At 53.7% G+C, this 22,905-nt stretch overlaps 1 protein-coding gene across 3 annotated transcripts in view; it reads left to right on the forward strand.

Moving 5' to 3' along the window:
* Nucleotides 1–22,905, forward strand: part of NOS1 (nitric oxide synthase 1) — a 60,346-nt gene that overhangs the window by 22,486 nt on the left and 14,955 nt on the right. For all 3 annotated transcript variants that reach the window (XM_074606054.1, XM_074606053.1, XM_074606055.1), the window contains 14 exons: nucleotides 2,584–2,716; nucleotides 8,560–8,697; nucleotides 9,148–9,293; nucleotides 9,644–9,806; nucleotides 11,046–11,137; nucleotides 11,689–11,830; nucleotides 12,418–12,557; nucleotides 12,989–13,163; nucleotides 14,868–14,969; nucleotides 15,749–15,943; nucleotides 17,106–17,191; nucleotides 20,176–20,320; nucleotides 21,125–21,229; nucleotides 21,677–21,735. In XM_074606054.1, the coding sequence (XP_074462155.1) occupies nucleotides 2,584–2,716; nucleotides 8,560–8,697; nucleotides 9,148–9,293; nucleotides 9,644–9,806; nucleotides 11,046–11,137; nucleotides 11,689–11,830; nucleotides 12,418–12,557; nucleotides 12,989–13,163; nucleotides 14,868–14,969; nucleotides 15,749–15,943; nucleotides 17,106–17,191; nucleotides 20,176–20,320; nucleotides 21,125–21,229; nucleotides 21,677–21,735 (1,821 nt within the window). The remainder of the gene's footprint in view (nucleotides 1–2,583; nucleotides 2,717–8,559; nucleotides 8,698–9,147; nucleotides 9,294–9,643; nucleotides 9,807–11,045; nucleotides 11,138–11,688; nucleotides 11,831–12,417; nucleotides 12,558–12,988; nucleotides 13,164–14,867; nucleotides 14,970–15,748; nucleotides 15,944–17,105; nucleotides 17,192–20,175; nucleotides 20,321–21,124; nucleotides 21,230–21,676; nucleotides 21,736–22,905) is intronic.

Raw genomic sequence — 22,905 nt, forward strand, 5'->3', positions numbered from 1 at the left:
CGGTGCATCTGGCTGTCGGGTGATGCTCGAGGCCAGTGAGCGGGAGCGGGACCCCCCGCTCCAGCGATATGCGTAACACACAAAGTAGCCAACAGCACCGACAACTTAATTCAAGCATCTGGTCTTTTCCCCTGCCGTTGGCACAGGTAGCAGCATTTATGGCGTTGCTGGTGTGCAGACAATGAGATTACGCGTCCAGCCTCCCGGCCGAGACCGCCAGCTGCTGCTGCCGATTGATGGATTCCTCTCCGAGGTTCCCTCATGCCGGCAGACGCCCGTTTAGACAGGCTCGCAAACAAACACCTTCATGGAAGCAGCGGGTCGCGCCAGGCGCCTGCAGGCGTGTGCTCGGCGTCATTTTGGAGGTGCCTGTGGGATATCTGGCACGCCGGGATCCGTCTGCCCAAGCCTCTCCTGTCTGCAGAGGGGGAAAGTCTGCGCCCCTGGGGAGGCACCGTGGTGCCCCCAGCAGGCAGGTTCCCCCTGCTGAACGCCGCACACCAGTAAAGCCAAGGGATTTCTTCCATCGCTTTGCAGAATGAGTGCTTGTGCCTTGATTTTGGGCCAGCTGCGGGGAGTCGCACGTAGGGGCTCATCAGCTACGAGAGAGGGCTTGTGTTTGCCCGTCGTTTCACGTGGTCGGTGGCTCTGTGTCGGACCTGCCTCCATCCTCCCTGATGTGATGGGTCTGGGGCCAAGAGGGCAGGGATGCGCAGCCGAGGAAATGAGTATTCTCCGGGAGGTTTAATAGCTGGCCTTGACTTAGGGGGGAGAGCCAGATTTGCTGAATTTTTCATCCTGCTCGTTCTCTGCCTTTGCTGCTGGGAATTCTCTAGGTGGAGGGAGGCTGGACGTGTCAAGAGACCCTGAGCTTGCCCTGGGGGTGGGCTGGTAGAGGCAGAGCGCAGGTACTGTATGGTTCGTGGTTGTCCCCAGCCCTGGGACCTGCGTGGCTGCCGAGTGCTCCCGGCAGCGCCGCCACCATGCAGCAGAGATCCGGGACCTGTTGTCTTTGGCTGGGGCTGCGCGGCGGGTGGGGTTTCTTGTGTGTTATCTGATTGAAACCCTCTCATGTACTCGTAGGAGCCAAGTCACAAAAGAACAGCTTTCTGTTCTTGGGGGGGGAGGGGAGTGTGCATAGAAAAGCCAGGAAAAACTGCCCCTACGGCACCTGTACCTCCTCGCTTGCACCAAGCTGGCCACTGTCGCCCTAAGGCAGCCAACGTTTGGAAGGTGTCCAGGAGCCTGGTGTCATATTTTGGCAGCTAAACGTTGCTCTGTAAAGGCAGAAAAATTACCGAAAAACTCAGAGCACGGGGAGAGCATCTCGAAGTGAAGCATTTTCCTTAAGCTGTACCTAAAGATACGAGCTGGGGGGCAAGGAGGACTGTGAAACTGGATTTGTTTGTGTGTACACATCTTCCCGAGACGGTGTCAAGATCACTGTGTTGGTGTGAATTATGTCCTGAGAGCGAGTGTCCTACTTTGGTCGGTGCCCAAAGCCCGCCGTCATTAATGGGAAGGCTCATTATTGACTTTAGTGGGCATCTGGAAGACTTTTAAGAACTGACAGCAGGAGAAAAACAAGTGCCAGAGCGCATTACCTCCACGGTCTGTTGAGCAAGGGCGAAGGCAGCGTGGCTGCCAGTCCCGGCCCGTGGTCCCGCGCAGCTCAACCCGTGGATCTCCTTCCCACCCGTGGCCTCCCCGGGGCGGTCGGTGCCTTCGGTGCGGGTGCCGCAACCTGCCTTCTCCGAACATCGCGTCTCTAAACCCCATTTGTTTTTCTCCTTCGCGAGGGCTCCTTCGGCAGCGGTTTCCTACCACCTGCTCGGATGGCATTTAACAGCCTTGCCGACACCCCGCGGGCACGGTCCCCAGGCAAAACACGTGTGCGCTGAGAGTTACCCCAGCCTCGCCGCGCGGGCCAGGGCAGCGACGCCGGGGACACCCTCAGTCCCCAGCCTTCCAACGTCCCCAGCTCCGCGGAGGCAATCCGTCAGTTTGCTTGAGTAAAATCGCTTGAACTCGCCAGCATTTGCAGCATCTGGAAAGGTCAGGAAGAGGAAAGAGAGCTGTCTCTCCCTCCTGGGAGCCACCTATTTTTTCTTGAGTTTTTTTTTTTTCTTTCTCCTCTGCTCATAAACACCAAGCTGCTCTGCAAACTCACTGGTTTTGCTATAAGGTGAGGTTCTGCAGCTGGAATTGCATGCAGATCTCCTTTTCCCCAGCTCTGGGCTTGTTTTTGCAGGGCTCCAGCTTGGTTTTTGGGGTGCAGAGGGTCTGGCCTGTAACCCCGCCGGAGCCGGTGTCGGGGCAGGGGGTTCCTGTTGTTTTGCAGGCACAGCGCTCACCCACGCGGCCAAATTTCTGTTGCGTTGGGGTTGTCCTCGCCGTGGTGATTCATGGCCTCGGCCGAGGCAGAGCGTTTTCTCCCCTCCCGCAGGGTGACGCGTGAGTTTTCGCTCCTGCAGGAAGCAGCCGGAGCAGGTCCTGGAGACATCACTCCGGGATCTGGCCCCTTGGTCCCAGCACCCAGCTGCCCTTCCAGCTCCCTGACCCAAACGGTTTTTAATCCTTCAGTTTCAGGGAAGGGGAAAGCAAGCCGCAGAAAGCCTTACCGGCTCGGATGGAGAACGACCGTGTCTTCGGTGATCTGTGGGGGAAGAGCAACGTGCCCGTGGTCCTGAACAACCCCTACTCCGAAGCGGAGCAGGTAAGAGCCCATGGCTCCATGATGCTTTGGGTGGGAAGGGGTACTTGGGTGGGATACTACCTGATGGGTACATGACCTACCCTGGTGGGCTTTCACACCACAGAGAACCTGCAAGTTCTACATGCACCACCCTGAAGACCTTAGATCCCAAGAGCTGGAGTTGATGGGGCGTAGAGCCCATTTGGTCCAGAAGCCAGACTCCCCGTGGTTCGGGCCCTGTAAAAGTCACTGGAGAACGATGCTCTTTATCCAAGGGCCCAGAGCGGGATGGGAACGCAGCCAGACACCAGGACTCTGAAACCTCCCTCGGGACCATCGTCCCTTTTCGTGGCAAAAAGCCGAGTCGCATCGTTAAAGTCGGTTTGATTCATATGATGGTAATTCAATAGAGCACTTCAGAGAATATGTTGTACGGTGCCTTTTCATCTCCTCACACTCCACGGACATAAATCCTCAGGCTTCCTTGCCAAAAGTGGATTAAGTCCACGTTTGTAGCAAAGCCAGAGACGTAAGGCAGACCCCGCCAGGCCAGAAAGATCACCTTGGGGAAAACATGACGTGCGTGAGCAGTGCCAAGCCTGTTCGGGCAAACGTGTCTCCCTGATGGGATTAACCAGCAGCAGGACAGGACACGGGGGACCAGTCGGGGGACCATTTGCTCTCCTGGCCCCACCGTATTTCTCAGGGTGACATACGAAGGAGTGTTTTACAAGGCGGGGGCGGGAAAGTGGTTTAGTGGTCACATGAAGGCTTCCGAGAAAATCAGTATTTCCTCAGCTCAGGAATGTCCTCAGCAGATGCCTCTTCCCAGCTCCAACGAGGTGCAATGCAATGTTCCTGGCTGACATAGAATCATAGAATCACAGAACGTGTTGGGTCGGAAGGGACCTTTAAAAGCCACCTAGTCCGACCCCCCCTGCAGTGAGCAGGGACATCTTCAACTAGCTCAGGCCACCCGCAGACCGCCACAGGGTGGGCACCACTGGTGGTGTGGTTGGCACCCAGATGTAGAGCCTGGCCTTGGCACCCAGCAGTGTCCAGCAGCACCTCCCAGGCCGTGGCTCGCCCAGTGGATGCTTTCTTGTTTCACGGGTGTTTTGCCAGATGCAAAGCCAGAAGCAGGGGGTGAGGTCACATGAGGTGACGAGGTCCCTTCGTGCCCGTGGTCTTGGGGGCTGGGGAATGAGGGCTGCCCATGCCAGGAGCACCACCGTTTCTCCTGGGAGTCCTGAGCAGAACGACATTCACGTGTGCTTTTGCAGCACGCAATGTCGGAAGCTCAGGGGACATGTGAGACCCGCTGTGCGGGTGCTGATGCACACGCAGGGTGGCTGAGGTGCTGCTGACCATGCTGGACTTGCTGCATGGTTTTAACCAACCTGGTTGGGTGCTCAGATGCATTTGGGAGCCATTTCCATCCTCCCCTTTCCTGGCTGCAGCTCAGGGTTGCGGCCGGGTCTCCCAGCAGCATAGACAACCTTACGGTGGGTATCGTTCTACATCGGCACACACCAATGGGTGCATCCAAGAGCTGCGACACACTTTTTTTCTCACGCTGGAGAGATGTTCCTGGGCAGCCCCATGTCCCACCGTGCGGTTAATGCAGTGTGGCAGGTATCACGAGCCCGTCTCGCCCAAGGACAGGTCACTGCTCTGGTCCCTTTGCCCCGGCTCTGGACAGACAGTGTCTTTCTGCCTCCTTTGCTAAGCTCCTTGCCATGTGCGTGTCTGTTACTATAAGCACTTTATAACCTTCTGTGTTCAGAGCTTAATTTCTCTCCGTGTTAGGGCTGCCAAAACCCCCAGTCTTAAGCTGTTATTAAACTCTTTAATTTTTTTTTCTTTTTTTTTTTTTTTTACTAGATGTGCAGCTTTCTTTTTATCCTTCTTATCCCCAGTTGGGTACACCTGCTCTTCTGGAGGCAGCTTGGCTTCCCCCCCACCCCCCCCCCGTGCTCCCTGCGGCCGTTCCCCCCGGGCTGGATGCGGTCAAGGCAACCAAACTTCTTGCAAGCTGCAATAAATACTGTTAACACAGGGGCAAGTCAAGCCAAGTGTGAGCTTTTTATACGCCTTATGCTTTAAAGCTGGAGTTGGTGGATTCACTTGGCCAGGTGGGGAATGCTCACTGAGGCTTGTAATAAGGTGCTGAAAGACCCATTAGGCATCGATCCTTATCCCTCTCTTTTTACAAAATCACGCAGTGTGGTTTTTTGCTTGTTTCCCAGGAGCCCAATCCTCCTGGCCCTAAACCCGACCGATGGAAAGATGCTGTGAGTGCCCCAGCCCGGGTCCTGCATGAGCCGTATTTCAGTCCGCACGGATTGATTTGTTAGGAGCTCCAGGGTAACCGCGGGGAGTGTGTGTCCGCGGAGCTAGCAGAGGAAGGGAGTCATATCAGCTCCACGCTTGTACGGGTGATTTACGGCTTTATAAAAGCGAAAAACACACTTTCAGCTGGCGGGGTTAATGCAGTCTGGAAGGAAATGTCAGCATGCCAATATATCTGTGACCTGGGCTAACGCTGCAGCCCTCGTCCTCCCGCAGTCCAGGCGTTTCGGCAGGGCAGTGCCTGTGTGCGGCATCGCAGGGACTCCCGAAGCCCTGCTGGGATGCAGGAGGAAGGCTGAGGATCTTGTAGACCCCACTCGGGTCTGCAAAAAGGGAGATGGTCCCTGCTGTCCCGGCCCCGGGAATCGCCCCAGGGCCGGGTGCGTTTCTGCCCCGCGTCTGTGCGAGCTGCAGACAGCTCGCAAGCTGCGCCCTGACGATAAGTGCCGACGCGCTCCCTGCAAAAGATGTTTGCATAATGCATCTGCGCCCCGACTGCTACGCTCGTCTCTCCGTTTGTCCCGCTCTTGAGTCACTAATATTGCAGCTGCCTAATTAAAACATGAAAGGATCTCACACAACCTCCCTGACAGAACCAGGGGTAATATTTGGCTTCAGCTTTGCTGTGCGGGGAAGGCACGCGCACGCACACACACACACAGAGCTCTTTCCCAGTCTTTTCTGGGTGCCGCTCTCTCTCCAGCTGCTCTGCGATGGGGTTGCAAGACCTCTTGCTTCTTGTTGGCGGTGTCTCCTCGGCTGCTCCAGCCCGGCTGGCATCCCAGGGGTTCATCGTACCCCTGCACCGTGGCCCTCTTTCAGCAAAGATTCAAACTTTGCCTGTTCTTGCAGGGAAAAGACAAAAAGGAAAGGGAACAGCTTATGGTAGAACATCTGTAGGTGGATGTTAAGCAGGTGATGTCCACCAGCTTGGACCATGAGCTTGCTCACTCCAAGGACGGGGGTCACCGCTACATCTGGATTCAGAACACGCTCTTGGGCCATACCTGCTCTAGCGAGATCTTGTTCAGCTGCACACCTCCTAAAATGCACGAAAGCCCCATCAGCAGATCAAAACTACCTCAGAACAAAAAAGTGGTGCTGGATACAACCAACAGCTTCTACTTGGGACTTCCGATTTCTGTCTGGCAAGCGGAGCTACAGCCGAGGATCGGGTTTGGTTTGCATTTTTGAGCAGCAGTTTTCAGCCGTGTTTTACCAAGCTCATGAGCCATCGGGCTCAGAAGGAAGGTGGCAAATTGTCCCCCTTGGTCCTAAGGGTGGTCCAGGTTGGTTCAGAGAGCACGGGATGCTGTTAGTGGCTCAGGAATGGGTTAATTCTCTTGAAAGAGTAAAACAAGCAGGAAAAAAAAAATGACCAGGAACCGCCACTGCCATAATTCAGGTCAGAGTCCCCAAAACTGGGGCGGGGGGGGGAAGAAAAAGAAAATAAATTAAAGATAGTCCGTTTCCAGGACTAACCTTAGGAAGTTCTTTTTATTTACTACTAGTTATGAGCTCTATATGAAGTCTTATATTTGTTTTCTGCGGCACGGAAAGGAGAAGCTGAGACAGAATCATAGAATGGTTTGGGTTGGAAGGGACCTTAAAGACCATTTAGTTCCCACCCCCCTGCCCTGGGCAGGGACACCTCCCACCAGACCACGTATGATCCCCTGCGTGGCCGTTGGGCTTCAGGGGCGAGGACTTCAAAGGGCTCCTTGGGAAGATCACAGGATTTGTGACATGAGCATGTCAGAGAGACCCACGACAGCACAGCCTGGGGACGCGCAGGGACCAGCTTTCGGAAACCACGAGGACCAAAGATGGTCCTATCGAAGGGTGAGGTTGTAAAGCTCTCCCTTCCCCTCCATCCTCTGCCTCTGGCTCCCAGCATATGCTTTCAGTGCATGGTATTACACTGTGAGCCTCGGGCTGCTCGACAGCAAAATCCCTGCTTTCCAGGGGAAAAAAACAACAAACAAGCGGAGAATATAGTAAAAACAAACACCGGGCAAAAAATATGGCCAACATTGCCACCAGGGCAATGCAGTGGTTCCTGCTCAGCCCAGGCATCAGTCTCGCAATAATCAGGCATCAGTCTCTCTCTGCTTCGGAAAAGCAGAGCAATCCTCTGTCTGGCAACATAAGAACAAGTTAGATTTGGAGTCTCATCGGCTTTTGTCATCCTTCTGGCCCCTCTTGCCGTCCCTCCTGGGTTTGCTCATCAGCAAAATTGCTCGTCCTGAAACGAGAGCTTCTTCTACCATGCGCCGGTCTTCTTCAGTTGGTCCTTCAGGCTGGAATGGTGGATTTCTACTCTCGCTGCTGGTCACGAGCTGCGACTGGGACATGAGCCCAGAACCACCAAAAAGGAGGGTGAGGCTCCGCACAGCTCTGCCGAAGGCAGTGCCCCGTCTTTAGACAACCACCCTTGCACATGGATGAGAAAGGGACGCAAGCTACAGGATTCGTTTAGGAAGGCTACATCAAAACTCAGTCCAAGCCCTACCTTGCAGAGATGCAAGCCTTGAAGTGGTGCTAAATATAAACAGGTTTTGACAGGACACTCTGGTGAGGGACCAGATCTCCCCTTGAAACCTGCAGCAGCACTGTTGTGATTGCGGTGACTGAATCACACCCTACTATAAGATCTGATTCCTAGAAGAAACATCTCAGCTTTCCAGAGCCACTGCAGATCTCACTGTCCCACGCTACGCTGGCAGGCGCTGATTGCTCTTCAAGTTATTAAGCGCTAGGGGAGAATAAGGGTGACAGTAGAAATACTAGATGTTATTTGTGAAAACATGTACAAATACAAGCACTCGCAGCCAGCTCTTCTCGTTACAAGCTCTCTGCTGGCGGAGGCTCTTCCTTATGTTGGCATCTAACTCAAGATGCGCCGGATGAGCACGCCCTGACACGGAACATCAGGGAGGGCTGGAGGTTCAGAGCTGAGACCAAAGTAATGCAACTATGCGTAATTCAGCAGCCCTTCCACTTGCATAATTTATCCATCCTTATTCCTACCATCTACCAGCATTGATATCAAAGGAGATGTGCCTTTGGCTTGCTCGGAGGACCGATCGGCTGTTAGCTCTGTCTCACAGTGCTCATATTAATGAGGCAGAGCTTGGCACGGGTAAAACCTGAGCAGGTGACGCTCCTTAAAAAGAAATATCTAATATATTTTAGAGAGGCAAGTCTTCCACTGGGAACCTTGAACACAATGTTTTCCTAAGTCACTTCTGTCTGTGTTTCTTAGCTCCTTTTCTACAGGTTTGGCTGCTTTGTAAACAGAGGTGACTTCTCAACTGCATTGAGAGTTGGTTGCTCCATTGTCGGATCCCAAATGCTGCCAGTATTTGGATCATATACCTTGTCTTGCTACATTATCACTAGGATTTAAGCACAGGCATCCACTAATACAAGATGCTACTTGTTTTTGTGGCTTTTTTCCTGTATCTCGTTGATGAATGCTAATCTCGTGCCTGGTCTTCTCTGTTCTCCAGCCACCGCCATCTGGGCGGCAGTCCCCAACTAAGAACACAGTGAATGGAAGTCCTTCCAAATGCCCGCGGTTTGTCAAAATCAAGAACTGGGAGACAGGCTCCGTGCTACACGACACTCTGCACCTCAAGACGGCGATGGTGAGTAGAGTTGATAGGACTGGCCAAAACTTGTCTGAGCATAATTGAGTGGATCGCAGTGTTTCCAAGATGGCTTTGCCTGGAAATGCACAACTGGATGAACTCAGGTCAGTCTTCTTGTCTCTGGTGGTGTCTGAATTTCAAACCTCTGGTGCAATAAGCTGGGTGACAGGGAAGCCCATGTGGGACAAATCAGGAAAAGCATACAATTTCATGCTAAGCTGCGTCAAGAATCTAGCGAACTCCAGCTGTCCGAACCAGGTGGGACAAGAGATGACTGCACATGCTCAAGCTGTCTTACACAACATTACCTATAGGTGTGAAAACAAATAAGTTGGAAATGTCCCTGTTTGTCGAAGATGCCACCAACTTCTGCGTAGCTGACTGTTGACTTCCCTCCAAAAGCGCTGCAGTAACCCAAGACACGCTTGTCTCCGTCTGTCCCATCAGGCCACCGCGTGCACCGAGCAGATCTGCATGGGCTCAGTCATGACCCCTAGCCAGCACGTCCGCAAGTCAGAAGATACCAGGACAAAAGAGGAGGTGCTCCTGTTGGCTAAGGACTTCATTGACCAGTACTACTCCTCCATAAAGAGGTAAGTATTGGCTGGAGAATGCCGCAGGTCCTGGCTGCTGCTCGTGCTGAGGTGTCACATATGATCTGATCTTTCACACTTGAGAGTCAAAGCAGGGTGAGACTGTGGCGCTCCACATTCAGCGGCTTCTCCAGGGGAGTGTCATTCCTAAACATTTTTTGTGTGCCTCTGCGCAAATTACTGACCTCTCCCATTTACACTTGGGTCATCTGTTACCTGAAAGCACACATGTGTATGTGCACACGTGTGCTTAAGAAAGAAAGAGCTCATGCCCAGGTGGAGGGCAGCAGGATTCCCTGCCCTCCACCTGGGGTGGTGACTGCCATCTCCTCCGTTCCCCACACATGCAGATCTGGCTCCAAGGCCCACATGGAAAGGCTGGAGGAAGTGACCAAGGAGATTGAAGCCACTGACACCTACCAGCTGCGGGACACAGAGCTGATCTACGGAGCCAAGCATGCCTGGAGAAACGCAGCCCGCTGCGTGGGCAGGATTCAGTGGTCCAAGCTGCAGGTGAGCACCAGCACAGCTGGAGACGCTGGCAGGATGCACTGGAGTTTTGGAGGGGCAAAACTTGCTCTTCAAACAGCCAGGGAAGCACAGCACAAGTACAGTTTGTGTTCAGCACACAGCAGCTACGTTCTCCTTGACAGCTTTGGGGATGCACAGGCTGGGAAGTCAGCAGGAGCTGGAAAAGCATCTGTGGAGTAGGTGTAGCCAAGGTGTCTGTGTCAGAAACCGGGCCAACTGGGAGCTGGCGCTCTAGAGAAGTTTTTCCAAAACCAGATACTTCTCCAATATCTTACATGCTGCTTCTAAAACTATTGCTCTGCCTGGAGAGAGGCAGCAGGACGCACTCATGCTTGGTAGAGAGATGCTATGGCAGGAGAAGTTTTGGCTCAGTGCCCTTTTGACTAGCTGGAAGCGTAGGGTAGGATCTGAATCAGTCATGTCTAGTGGAATCCCTTGGTACGGAGATGACATCTCCCTCTGTAACCTGGAGCACAGCTCAAGTGCTGCTGAGCAATTCTTGTGGCTGCTTCACACAGGGTACAGGCACTGCCCGGGGCCAGGAGGCTGGGCCTCCTTCGCTCCCAGCTCAGCTTTCAGTTCTTCTCTTCCACTGTTTCTTTTGGCATATCTGAACCTTGGGAAGAACCATTCCTGCAAGAAGTTGTCTTCAAGCCTCCTGTTGACTCTCTTTCCTGGTTTCCCCATTCTTTTGTAGATGTCCCATCCCTGGAAACATTGAAGGCCAGGTTGGATGGGGCTCTGAGCAGCCTGATCTAGCTGAAGATGTCCCTGCTGATGGCAGAAGGGTTGGACTAGATGGCCTTTAAAGGTCCCTTCCAACCCAAACCATGCTATGATTCTATGAGTCCCCATCCTTTCAGTGGATCCCAGGCCTGACTGATACCTGTCCTATTTCAGCTTTGCCTTGATCTACAGGACAGAAAGAGCAGAAACCAGAACTGTTAGTGGCTAAGCCAGGAACAGCAGCAGGTTGAGAGCACTGGATTGAGGAGTTTTTTGCCTGAACAGCAGATGACTCACCTCTCCAAAACAGAAGGAGCAGCTGGATTAGACATCCATGTGTTGTAAAGGCAGGGAACATATAATTAGGGAGCTTTAGATACCTAACAAGTCACAGTGACCTCCAGGGCTTTCCCTGTGCTGTGTTTCTTCTGCTTGGCTCTGCCCTAGGAATTGGAGCATCCTGTAGCATCACCACAATTGCTTCCACTGTTTCAGGTGTTTGACGCCCGTGACTGCACCACAGCCCATGGGATGTTCAATTACATTTGCAACCACATTAAATACGCCACCAACAAAGGGAACCTCAGGTGAGCCACCAGGGAGTGACCAGGGTTTGTATCCGAAGGTCTCTGGATATGTGTCAGCCCAGCTCTGGGCCCTGCTGACGTTGTCTCCTTTAGCAGCCGCTGCACAATCGGATGGTTGTAGCCAGCACCTGTCCTGGGGAGCATTAGAGGGACCTGATATTGGGGGAAGGTGTCCTGCCGGTCCAAGTATATCTCTCTGTGGGACCTCAAAGGGCAGGTTTTCCAATTATTTCTGCTTTCCTATATTCTGCATCAAATGCAGAGCATGGACTGCTCTCCAGACCTATCAGAAACCCCACATTAGCAGCCAGCTTCTGCCTGGAGCTGCATGGCTGGAAACACCCCAAATTCCAGAGCTGGAGTGCACCTGGCCGTGACTTCTTTTGGGGAAGGAAATATAATAAACATTTGGGGCTTGTCCAGGGCACAAGCAGAGGTGGTGCCCAGGGTGGTGGCAGACAGGGGCAGCGCCTTTGCCGTTCCTCTGATGAGCCCTGTCCTGTGCTCTTGCAACATCCTCGGCATTCACCAGCGCTGCCTCTTCCTTCCAGATCTGCTATTACCATCTTCCCGCAGCGGACAGACAGCAAGCACGACTTCCGCATCTGGAACGCCCAGCTCATCCGCTACGCTGGCTACAAGCAGCCCGACGGCACTGTCCTGGGAGACCCCGCAAACGTGGAGCTGACAGAGGTACCGGCTGAAGCCGTCCTTCCCGGGCATCATGGGCACGGGGCTGGTGGGGGCACACAGAAGCTCTGACCACCCCAGGAGCGAGGAGGGTGCTGGGTCAGGCAGGGTTTATGGCTGCAGTGCCACAAAGTGAAGCTGGATTTGTCTCACCTTTGGGTATTTTCCCAAGAATAAAAGCTGTTTCCTCGCATGCAGGAGTTGGTGGCCATAGCTGCACCAAAAGGCTCTTATCTCCTTTTGCTTTTGCTGAGAAGGGGTCACTTAGTGGTGCTGAGGGACCTGTAGCAGGAGGACGTGTGTGCTCAGGGCTGACCTGGGTCAGTGGGAATCGGAAATTCCTACCTGGGGTAGGACCTGGGGTTCTAGGCTCCTTCTCAGCCCAAATGCCTCTTACACGGCCATGAGTTGGCTGGGAGAGGCAATCCCTCTCGTAGCTCCCTTGCACGGAGGTTATTACTTGACCGTAAGGGCCGAGCAGAGATGCTGTTAGGAGACACTGCTCAGTGCCTTGCAACTCCCTGCCCATAACGCTTGAAGAGCGAATGGTCTGCTGGGACTTCTAAACCCCACCTTTGCTTCACCTGTAGATCTGCATTCAGCAAGGGTGGAAGGCACCGCACGGGCGCTTCGATATCCTGCCTCTGCTCCTCCAGGCCAATGGCAACGATCCAGAGCTATTTGAAATCCCCCCAGAGCTTGTGCTGGAAGTGCCCATCCGTCATCCCAAGTAAGTAAGCCCCGAAAGTGCTCGAGGGCGTTGGCAGAACTCAGCAACTCTGGTTTCACCCTAAGCCGCCCCGTGTGCTTGGCCTTTCCTTGCCATGGCTTGGGTGCTTTACTCAAGACCTTCTTCCAGATCTTCCCTCCACTCTGATGTAAAGCTGGCAGAGCCTGGGGGTGGAAAGCAAGTCGTGTCCTTGTCTCAGGGCTGGTTTCCCTTTCCTTGAAGTCTCCCAAGACTGACGTCACTCTGTAATGCTCCTGATATATCGCTTTCTCCCCACAAACAGCCCCTAAGGGAGATATTGCCTCCAGGAACTGTTCTGCCCATGTGTCCTTCAGCCTGGTGGCTGGGAGCGAAGTAACCTCCTCCCTTCCCCTGCCTGCATTGGGCAGGGGAGGTCCAGCTGATTGCCTAACCCTGTTGTATCCCTGCAGGTTTGAATGGTTTAAGGACCTGGGCTTGAAGTGGTATGGTTTGCCAGCAGTTTCCAACATGCTCCTTGAGATTGGTGGCTTGGAGTTTTCCGCCTGCCCCTTCAGTGGCTGGTACATGGGCACAGAGATTGGGGTCCGGGACTACTGTGACAACTCTCGCTACAACATACTGGAGGTAATTCCCCCTCCTCGAGGAGGCTGGGCGCTCCTGGGATGCAGTGGGGGTGTGCAAAGTCACTGGGGAGCAGGCAGGACACTGGGAGAGTGTTGCCTTGAGTGGGAGAGTGCAGGAGCTCCAAGTGTCCCTTAGATAGGGCAGTTACATTCTCTTGGAGCCACATGGACAAGGGTGTGATGGTCTGGCAAGTTTTTTCACAGAATCACAGAATGGTCGGGTTAGAAGGGCCCTCTGGAGATCATCTAGTCCAACCCCCTGCCAGAGCAGGGTCACGCACAGCAGGTGGCACAGGAACGCATCCAGGCGGGGTTGGAATGTCTCCAGAGACGGAGACTCCACCACCTCTCTGGGCAGCCTGTGCCAGGGCTCTGCCACCCTCACAGCAAAGAAGTTCCTCCTCATGTTGGGATGGAACTTCCCATGGTCAAGTTTGTGCCCGTTACCCCTTGTCCTGTCCCTGGGCACCACTGAGAAGAGCCTGGCCCCATCCTCCTGACACCCACCCTGGAAGTATTTGTAAGCGTTGATAAGATCCCCCCTCGGTTGTCTTTTTTCCAGGCTGAAGAGTCCCAAATCCCTCAGCCTTTCTTCATAAGAGAGGTGTTTGAGTCCCCTCATCATCTTGGTAGCCCTTTGCTGTCCCCTCTCCAGCAGTTCCCTGTCCTTGACCCAAGGAGCCCAGAACTAGACACAGTACTGCAGGTGCGGCCTCCTCGGGGCAGAGCAGAGGGGGAGGATGACCTCTCTCGACACTCTTCTTGATGCACCCCAGGATGCCATTGGCATCCAATTGCCATTGGACACACTTTTGTGTCCTGTGGGGCCAGCTGATATCGAACACAGCAAGTGTGATGCCTGTTGAGCTCCCCATAGACTTCTCAAAGCATCTTACATATCAGAAGGCACCTGGTCATGTGCTTGATTGAGGTCAAATGCGAAAATGTAGTGGGGCTGAGAGGATGCTGAGGCACCTGGAACTCCCCAGGAACATGCCTGCTTATGGGGACCCTCCAGCTGGCCCCTCTGGAGCACTCTGCCATGGCTCAAGGACTTCCCACACTGGGGACAGGGCGAGTGAGAGACAAAGCCAAGCCATGGGGAGGTGCTGGTGCAGGGGATCTGCACCTGCCAAGGGTGACTCCTTCGCCCTTCCAAGAGACACGCTGTTCCTTGGAGGGGCTGCCTCCCTCCCTGATCGCTTGACAACCAGAGGGGTGAGAGCGAGTGCGTGTGCGTGGACATGCCTGTCTGTGATAGTGTCTGGGGGAAGGACTCCAGGTAGAAGAAACAGGCTGAGAAAGAACAGGGTTTGGGAGCAGCAGGGTTTCTGGCATGGGCAGGGGTGCAAGGGTCTGTTCCTCCCAGCACATGGATCACCACCATCTCCTGCTGTCCCACGGACCCACCCATTTCCTCTCCTCCCACAAAGAGCAAATGCTCTTGATGGCCCTTTTCAGCAGCATTTAGTCACCTTCCTGTGCTGGGGGGGAGGAAGGGAGGCCAGGCTGGCCTTGCTGCTGTCATGGAAAGGAAAAGCCTGGGCCATATCTTCTCAGAGGAAGGCAAAACGTCAGCCCTTCGTTGCAAGTGTGCTGCCCTGCCCTTGGGTCTCTCCTCTGGGTTCCTGTCCCCAAGCAGAGGTCCTCAGTCTTTGGTCCTTGGCCATTAAAATCGTTCACCTTCTCCCATGTTTTGTTACAGCAAGTGGCCAAGAAAATGAATCTGGATATGAGGAAAACCTCCTCGCTGTGGAAGGACCAGGCCCTGGTGGAGATCAACATTGCTGTGCTGTACAGCTTCCAGGTACCTGAGTAACAGGACTCCCTTGTGTTTGAGTCAGGCTTGAGGGACACAAGTATTGGATGGGACAAGGACGGAGACATCTGCCCAAGGACAATGGCAGCAGCTGATACACTCAGCTGAAATTGTGCTGTGCCTTCCTAGTTTTGGGCTGTTCTGGGAGCCTGCAGTGAAATTTAATAATTTCTGTGCCCTGGATGTTGCAAAGGCATTGCTACCAGTGCCTGAGCTCTGCCTGTCCAGAGGGATTGCCCCGAGGGGGCAAGATCCAGATATTCTGTCCCGCCCATGAGGCAAGAATTGGCCCAGGTTCTCCTCCCACTTGCACTTAAAGGTTGAGTAGCAAAACCAGTCCTTGGCAACCCAACTTCAGAGCGTGGAATTCCTTCCCAGCGCTGGATCAGGACTTCTCCTTGAGTTGTGCAAGCCATGAAAGAGTTCCCCAAGGTGCTGAGCAGGGAATGCTCCATCCCCTTCATGCCATCTTAGTCTTTGCTTGGCCTATGAAAAATAACAGGAGGAACAGGCATCCCATAGTGCATCTACTCAGGAAGGACAAGGGCAGCTTCTCAGCCCTGGAGAACAGCATTGCTCGGTGACTGTGCTCCTTGGGAAGACCAAGGTCGGCAGCCACCCCCTGCCATCTCCAAAGGTGCAGTCCTGTAAGACCATGGAGTGAGGCATATTTGGGTCAAACAGCTGCAAATGTAAAATTTTGGCTTTCACCTTCTGGGAAGTACTAAGCCAGAGTTGTTGGCTCTGCTCTCTTCTCCCTCCAACAGAGCGACAAGGTGACCATTGTGGATCACCACTCAGCCACTGAGTCCTTCATCAAGCACATGGAGAATGAGTACCGATGCCGTGGAGGCTGTCCTGCTGACTGGGTGTGGATTGTCCCACCAATGTCCGGCAGCATCACCCCAGTTTTCCATCAGGAAATGCTCAACTACCGTCTCACACCCTCCTTTGAGTACCAGGTACTGTCTGCACCTTACCTTCCACCAGGGCTGTGTACCCAAAGGTATAGCCAAGAGCATGGTGGGAGCTGAGCTCAGAAGATGCAGGAAGGAGAGGGGCACCATCTAATCCCTTCAACAAGCTGTCCCTCGAGGCAGTGAAGTCCTTGAACAAGTATAATTCATGATTCCCCCTAATGTGGGTTAATAACCCCTTGGATGTTCCACCTTTTCCCAGGGCAATGGCTTTTTGCCCCTCCATGGGACATGCTGAGGCCCCAGCTTTTACCCTTGGAAGCGGAACTAGGCAGAGCTCCTCCCTTTGGAAGTGCCTAACCTCGCACTTTGATAGCTAGGTGAGGAAATGGCCTGGTAGTCATGGTAGCCCTCCTCCCTCCAGCCTGCAGGTTTGAGTGGATGGCTCCTGCCAGCTTGGGGATCCAACAATTTGATGGGGAGGGGGGTGCTCCTCCCCAGCAGGCCAAGCAGCGGGCCGAAATGCCGGTGCTGGAGTGTTTAACACTTCAGACCATGGGAAAAAGGGCCCTAAGCAAACACGTCCTCATTAGCCAACCATCCCTGCTCCGCTGGTTTTCACACAATGTGACCTTTAGTCAAGAGCCCTTAAGGAACAATCACAAGCCAGGAGCAGTCTGTTCGTTTCTATAACCAATCCACCAGGAACCCCGATGCTTCCTGGCCCTGATTACAGACAGCCGCCTGTGAGGGCACTGAATTAGCTTCTGTGCGCTAATTCCTTGTTTCAGCTGCCTCCCCTTCCCAAAGGGCTTCTTAGGGGAAAAAAAAAACCCTGTGGGCTGGGGAGGAGAAAGGATGTGTTTGAACCACCCCTCCCCTTCTGGCATTGCCTGCCTTCTTTTTGCTCGTGGTCTATTAACACCCAGCTCAGAGGTGAGAAGGCATTTGGCCAGGTGCTCGTTACAAGCCGGCAAGGTTTTATTATATTGCATTTTTTTCTGTGCGTACTCCATTGCCCAACCGCCCCAAGAAACCCGCAGGCCTCCGAGGATCGGGGACCTATACCAGAGATCAAGAGCTGGGAAGAGGTCAGCTGGGCCTCCCCATGGTGACTAGAGGAATTCAATGCTCAGAGCTGCGGATACAGCATTTCTAGAAGCTCCGAGTACTTCCCACCCACCACTGCCGCTCTTCTCTCTCCTAGCCGGACCCCTGGAACACCCACGTCTGGAAAGGGGTCAACGGGACGCCTACCAAGAAGAGGGCCATTGGCTTTAAGAAGTTAGCAAAGTAAGTGCCAGTGGGCTCTGAAAAGCCTCGGAACGCTTAGGGCTGGTCCTGATTTTGGGCAGCGCTGTTTGCTGTATTGTTTGATGACACCACCCTATGGATGTGTGCAAACTGATGGGTTGGGAGCCTGGATCTCCGGCCTCTGAAGGCTTTAACTGCCAAGACGGGCATTTGGAGAAACAGGCAGACCTTTGAACACCCCACTAGACCACCAAAAGGTGGGTGACCGGGGGAGTACTGGATGTTGCGTATTGTCTCTTCTCCCAAACTGGCTCATTCTCCAGTAAGGTTATCTTCGATGCTCAGACATGGCTTTCTCACTTCTTGGGGTTATACTGCCTGTTTCTCCTTTCACAGCCTCCTGGGGCAGAGACATCACCTGTCACTGTTCAAGGCTGTGCCGGCACAAGCGAGATGAAACTCGTGTCCGTATTTCTCAGCGACTCTTAGCTACTTGAGGAGCACGTGTCTCCAGCGCATGTCTAAACCTCCAAACACCCACTTTGCAAGGAAGGGGGAGATAGGAATGAGGAATCTCCCTACAGGTAGCAGATGGATCAGGGCCGAGCTGAGGTTTGCACTTCATGGCCACTTGACCCCTAGTAATGGGCCACATGAGCCATTCTCCCCTGCCAAAGCTCCTAGTCAGCAGGGGTGTAGGAATGAAGGGTAATTTGGACCCTTTGGCTGCTCTTGGACTGAATTCCTCCCCCGTGGGCCATTGGCAGAGAGGTTCTTGGAAGAGCTGCTGGCTCCACGGCAGCAGAGCACTGGACCAAGACTGGGGAGGGCTGGGTCTGCCCCGGTATCTGTGGCCAGGCTGCCAGGTGGCCTTGTGCTGTTCACAGCATCTCCCCACGCTTCAGTTTCCCCGAGTTCCTACTATCAGTTTGTTCCCACTCTTCAGCTGTCACCTCCTGCGAGCTATTTTCCACGGCGCATCCATAAACACGATCAGCAGCTGATGAATGTGCTCCTTGGGCGGACACGGGTGCCTGGGTCTGGGCTGGAGCCCAGGGCTGGAGGAGAGCGCAAGGAAGATTAATGGAGCCATTGAGTTAGAAGAAACAATGCTTTTATTCGTGTGTGTGCGATTGATAAATGATTTTATAAAAATGTGAGCATGGCAGGTAACTTAAAAAAAAAATAATCTCCATTGTTCCTGATGGAGGGGGGAGGAATTATTTCTGTAATTCACCATTAATCCTGCCTGGATCTGAGCTAATCATCTGAACAAGCAGTGGACCGAGCCCAGCAGTCCCGAGCTGGGGCTTGGCACCGGTCGCAGCATGATCTTGACGCCTGTTCAGACGGGCTGCGCTGGTTCTGGCCACATCACAGCCTTCAAACCTGCCGTCCCTGCCCGTCCTGCCCCTTCCCTCCCCTCCCCGGGGCCAGTGTAAGCCCTGGGGCCAGGGGACACCACCGTCACAGGGAAGTATAGGGATGACGTTAATATGCAGAACTACGCTGAGGGGTGGTTGTATCGCAGCGAATATAAACGCTCCTGGGGCTGACTTCTACGTGGAGGAGAGCTGCCCGGAGGAGGCAGGACATACCAGCCTGGTGGGGTTTCTACCTCTTCTTTCCTCCCTTTTTTTTTTTTCCCCAAGGGATTTTCCACACCTAGAGCATTTCTTCCCTCCTCGGCAGGACAGGCAGGGCGAAGCTGGGCTTCTCTTGGGGCTTCTCTTCTCCTCCCAGTGTAACCAGTCCAGCTGCAATCTCCATTCCCCGTAGGGGATGCGGGAGTCCTGCTGAGCTTGATCACCCAGGGCAGGGGCTGATCACCCCGTCGAAGCGAATCAAGCAGCCCTTATGCTTGTCACAGAGATGCTTTGTGTTCCCTCGGCCTCCCAAAAACTGCCCCTTCCCTACTGCAACACACCAGGCTAAATCCAGACCTGCCTTTCTGGCGGCCCCATTTAAAGGCTTGATGGTCCCTTTAGAAAAGGTGAAGATATTCTGCACTTAGGAAAGATAATCTCGTTGTCCAAATTCTGTGATTACAAATAGCCTTAAAGTAGTATTATTAAAATAATAAACTGGTCACACCGGCCTCGGTCCCCCAACGTGCAACCTAAAGCTGGCTGATGACAGCCTCCCTCGTCCCCCGTGGCTGCGCTCCCACGGATGCCAACCCATCCAGCAGCGTTAGCGTAGATAAGGAGCTGGTGTTTCTAGTGCTGCATCACCTTGGCCAGGATTGAAGAGGCCGGTGACCTCTCAGGGCCCCTTTGCCCTGCTGCCGGCGCTGAGCCAGTGGTGAAAACTGGAGGAAATGCATCCAGTCACGATTGCAGCCACAGGAGGCAGCCGGCTAGACACAGCCCTGCAAACGCTCAAATAGATGCGCAACCTCTCAGCCTCAGGAGGGCTGTTCCTCTGAGTAAAGTTCATAGCGTCGCCAGAGTGCAAATCAAAGGGACTACAGACAGCCTTGTCTGACCTTCTCAGTGTCTCGGGGCTTTGTGTGTGACATGTGGAGCCTGGGCGCTTCTGCTCAGCTAGGACATCTCCTGCAGAAAGGCAGCCAGGTAGGGTTTAAAGGCACGAAGAGATGGAGAAGCCACTGTCGCTCCTGTAGCGTAGGCTCTGGTTGGTGTCCAGCTTTTCCTTTGAGATTATCTGGTTGCTGCTTTCAGCAACAACTGCTCCTCCTTCTTCTTCTCCTCCTCTGTCCCTGCAGAAAGACCACCTCCACCTCCACCTCCAAATGGTTTAGCATTTTCCTCCTTATACCCATTCAGTTATTTCAGCTCTGTGTTCAAGCTCACCCATCCAATCTTCCTCTTGGACATGTCAAGGCGAACACGCTCTTCCATAGTTTCCCTGTTTGGCCTATAACAGCAAAAAAAAGAGATGCTGCAAGTTTTTAAGGCAGCCTGTTCATTTAATAGTAAATAAAATGGTGTGAATAGTCCAGGCTAGAGGCACCGACAGGCAAGCAAGCTCTCTTACCGGGATTTATTCTTGCTTCCTAGGGCTGTGAAGTTCTCAGCCAAGCTGATGGGACAGGCCATGGCCAAGAGGGTCAAAGCGACCATCCTGTACGCCACCGAAACGGGGAAGTCGCAGGTCTATGCAAAAACTCTGTGTGAAATCTTCAAGCACGCTTTCGATGCCAAGGTACTGTTCTAGCTCCCAGCCCCTGCAAGATTATCTGTGCAACTGGGTGGCCCAAGGAAATACCTGGCTGTTGGAAAATAGATGGTTCAATGCACATGGAGCTTCCCAGTTGTCAAGGGTCTTCAAAAGAGCCCAGGGTGTGACCTTGTGGGTCTGGATTGAAGCCTGCACATGAATAGTATTTCCAGCTAATGCTCCTGCAGGCATCATGGCATACGTTTGTCTTCTGCACCTTAGGGAGTAGCCCCATGGTTTGTCCATGTCCCTTGAGGCTCTTGTTCTCATACTCCCTGTGTGGAGATCATAGAATCACAGAATGGTTTGAGTTGGAAGGGACCTTAAAGCCCACCCAGTGCCACCCCCTGCCCTGGGCAGGGACACCTCCCACCAGCCCAGGTTGCTCCAAGCCCCGTCCAACCTGGCCTTGAACCCCTCCAGGGATGGGGCAGCCACAGCTTCTCTGGGCAACCTGGGCCAGGGGCTCACCACCCTCACAGCAAAGAATTGCTTCCTCACATCTCATCTCAATCTCCCCTCTTTCAGTTTAAAACCCTTCCCCCTCGTCCCATGGCTCCCCTCCCTGCTCCAGAGTCCCTCCCCAGCTTTTCTGGAGCCCCTTTAGGGACTAGAAGGGTCTCTTCCTGGAGGCCTTCTCTTCTCCAGGCTGAGATCTCTGCCAGTGCACTGGCATGGAGTCAGCAAGAAGATACTGCTCCCATCGAGGTGGACTGTGGTCTATCCCAGGTCTATCCCAAGTAGAGCTCCCCACCAGGGGCCTCTTGCTAACACCTCTCTCGCTCCCAGGTGATGTCCATGGATGAGTACGACATCGTGCACCTAGAGCATGAAACCATGGTCCTGGTGGTCACAAGTACATTTGGCAATGGAGACCCACCGGAGAACGGAGAGGTAGGACAGAGTACAGGGACGGGTGACTGGGGCAGGGACACAGGCAGGATGGAGGTGGGAACATGGAAGAGTGTCCTCTTTTCGCTCAGCCAGAGCTGGAATAGCCCAAAACAGGTCCCAGTGCTGTGTGATACCTGGTGCCGTGCCTGCCTGCCTCCAGCCTGCTCTGAAATAGGGGTATCTACTTATTCCCTGCTGTGAGACAACTAACTAATCTGTTGCTAAATTCCTCCTGTACAACTGACGTCGGTGTCACACAAAAGGTGCCAGTCCCTTGGCTGGGGAGCTACAACCTCATCCAGCCCAGTACAACAGCGTCGCAGGCTGCTGGGAACGGCGGGCAGAGAGCAGAGCCACCATCCAGGCTTTGGTCACGGCTTCGTTTGCTGCCGAGACCGGCAAAACTGATGGCGTTTTTTTTTTTTTTTCTTTCTTTCTTCTCTGTAGAAATTTGGCTGCGCGTTAATGGAGATGAAGAATCCCAACTCCAACCTGGAGGAGAGGAAGTAAGAGCACCCCCAAAACCTTCCCTTCCCGCTCACGACCCTGGCAAGCAGGCAGCCCCGTAGCCCGTACAGCCTGCTTCTCTACTTTCCTCCTCTCAGAAGAGAGTGTGAAATCCTCACACAGGTTTCAGCTTCGCAAAGGTCCGAGGGATGGGACCTGCCTGGAGAACCGGGGGACGGAGGGGGCAGAGGTCCCAGGCAGGACAAAAGCACAGAGTCAGGCGTGACTGTGGACTCCAGCTTGTCATTCCCTGGGCTGGCATTTTAAAGCTTCGCTCTTCAGCTGTAAGAGGCAGGCGTTTATGAAAAAAAAATCCAAATAAAAGCAGGAATTCCACCCAAATCATCAAATCTGAGAGCCAAGGCTGTCCAGGAGACACCAAAATAGTAAGACTTGGAGGTAGAAGGGAGTTCCCAGCTATGTGAGTGTAGGTGGGGGAAGGTTTAAGAACCAAATTTAATTTCTTGCATCATGCGAAAATATGTCTAGGGAAAATAAGGGCTGTTATAAATTCTGGCTGTGATGTTTGTAACAGTGAGTCTGGAACCGGTACCTTGGAGACAGGGTCTAGAGGTTTTAGAAAATCCCCCATCGGTGGAAGATGAGCCTCCAGCATCTCGTCGCACATCCCAGAGGCTGGGACGTGGGGGCAGCTGGGAAAGTGTTAATCATTTGGGGCCTCCTCTTATTTTAGCTTTTAAGTACAATATATTTTGCTTAACTGGGACACTGCTCTGCTCTGGAGTCTCTCCTGAGTGAACACAGCCAAGCTCGCAGCTGGCAAAAGGCTGCTCCTTAATTAAAGCAGAATTAGCGCTGGCCGCTGGTGTGGTGCAATTCAACCACCCTGACTTTCTGCTCCAGCGGTGCCGGTGGGGCTGCAGGGGGGTGGGGAACACCACCGGGCAGGACAGGCACCCATTTTGTACCCATTTTGTGCCTCTCCGCTGCTGGGGACGCGGCAGCCCTGAAGCGATCTCCTTGCTGTGCAGCCAAGTCATCTGATGGATCCCCCGCAGGGCTCGCGAGCCGAAAACCCCCTTAGGTTTCTAATGGCCTCGCACCTTAACGGGGGGACGGCTGACAAAACCTGGAGGTGTCTGGATGGAGAAGGGGCGTTCACACATCATTCCCACTCCAAGGACCTTCGCTTTTGGGGTCTGGGTTGG

The sequence above is a fragment of the Larus michahellis genome, chromosome 13 (genome assembly GCF_964199755.1).
Source record: "Larus michahellis chromosome 13, bLarMic1.1, whole genome shotgun sequence".
NCBI lineage: Eukaryota > Metazoa > Chordata > Aves > Charadriiformes > Laridae > Larus > Larus michahellis.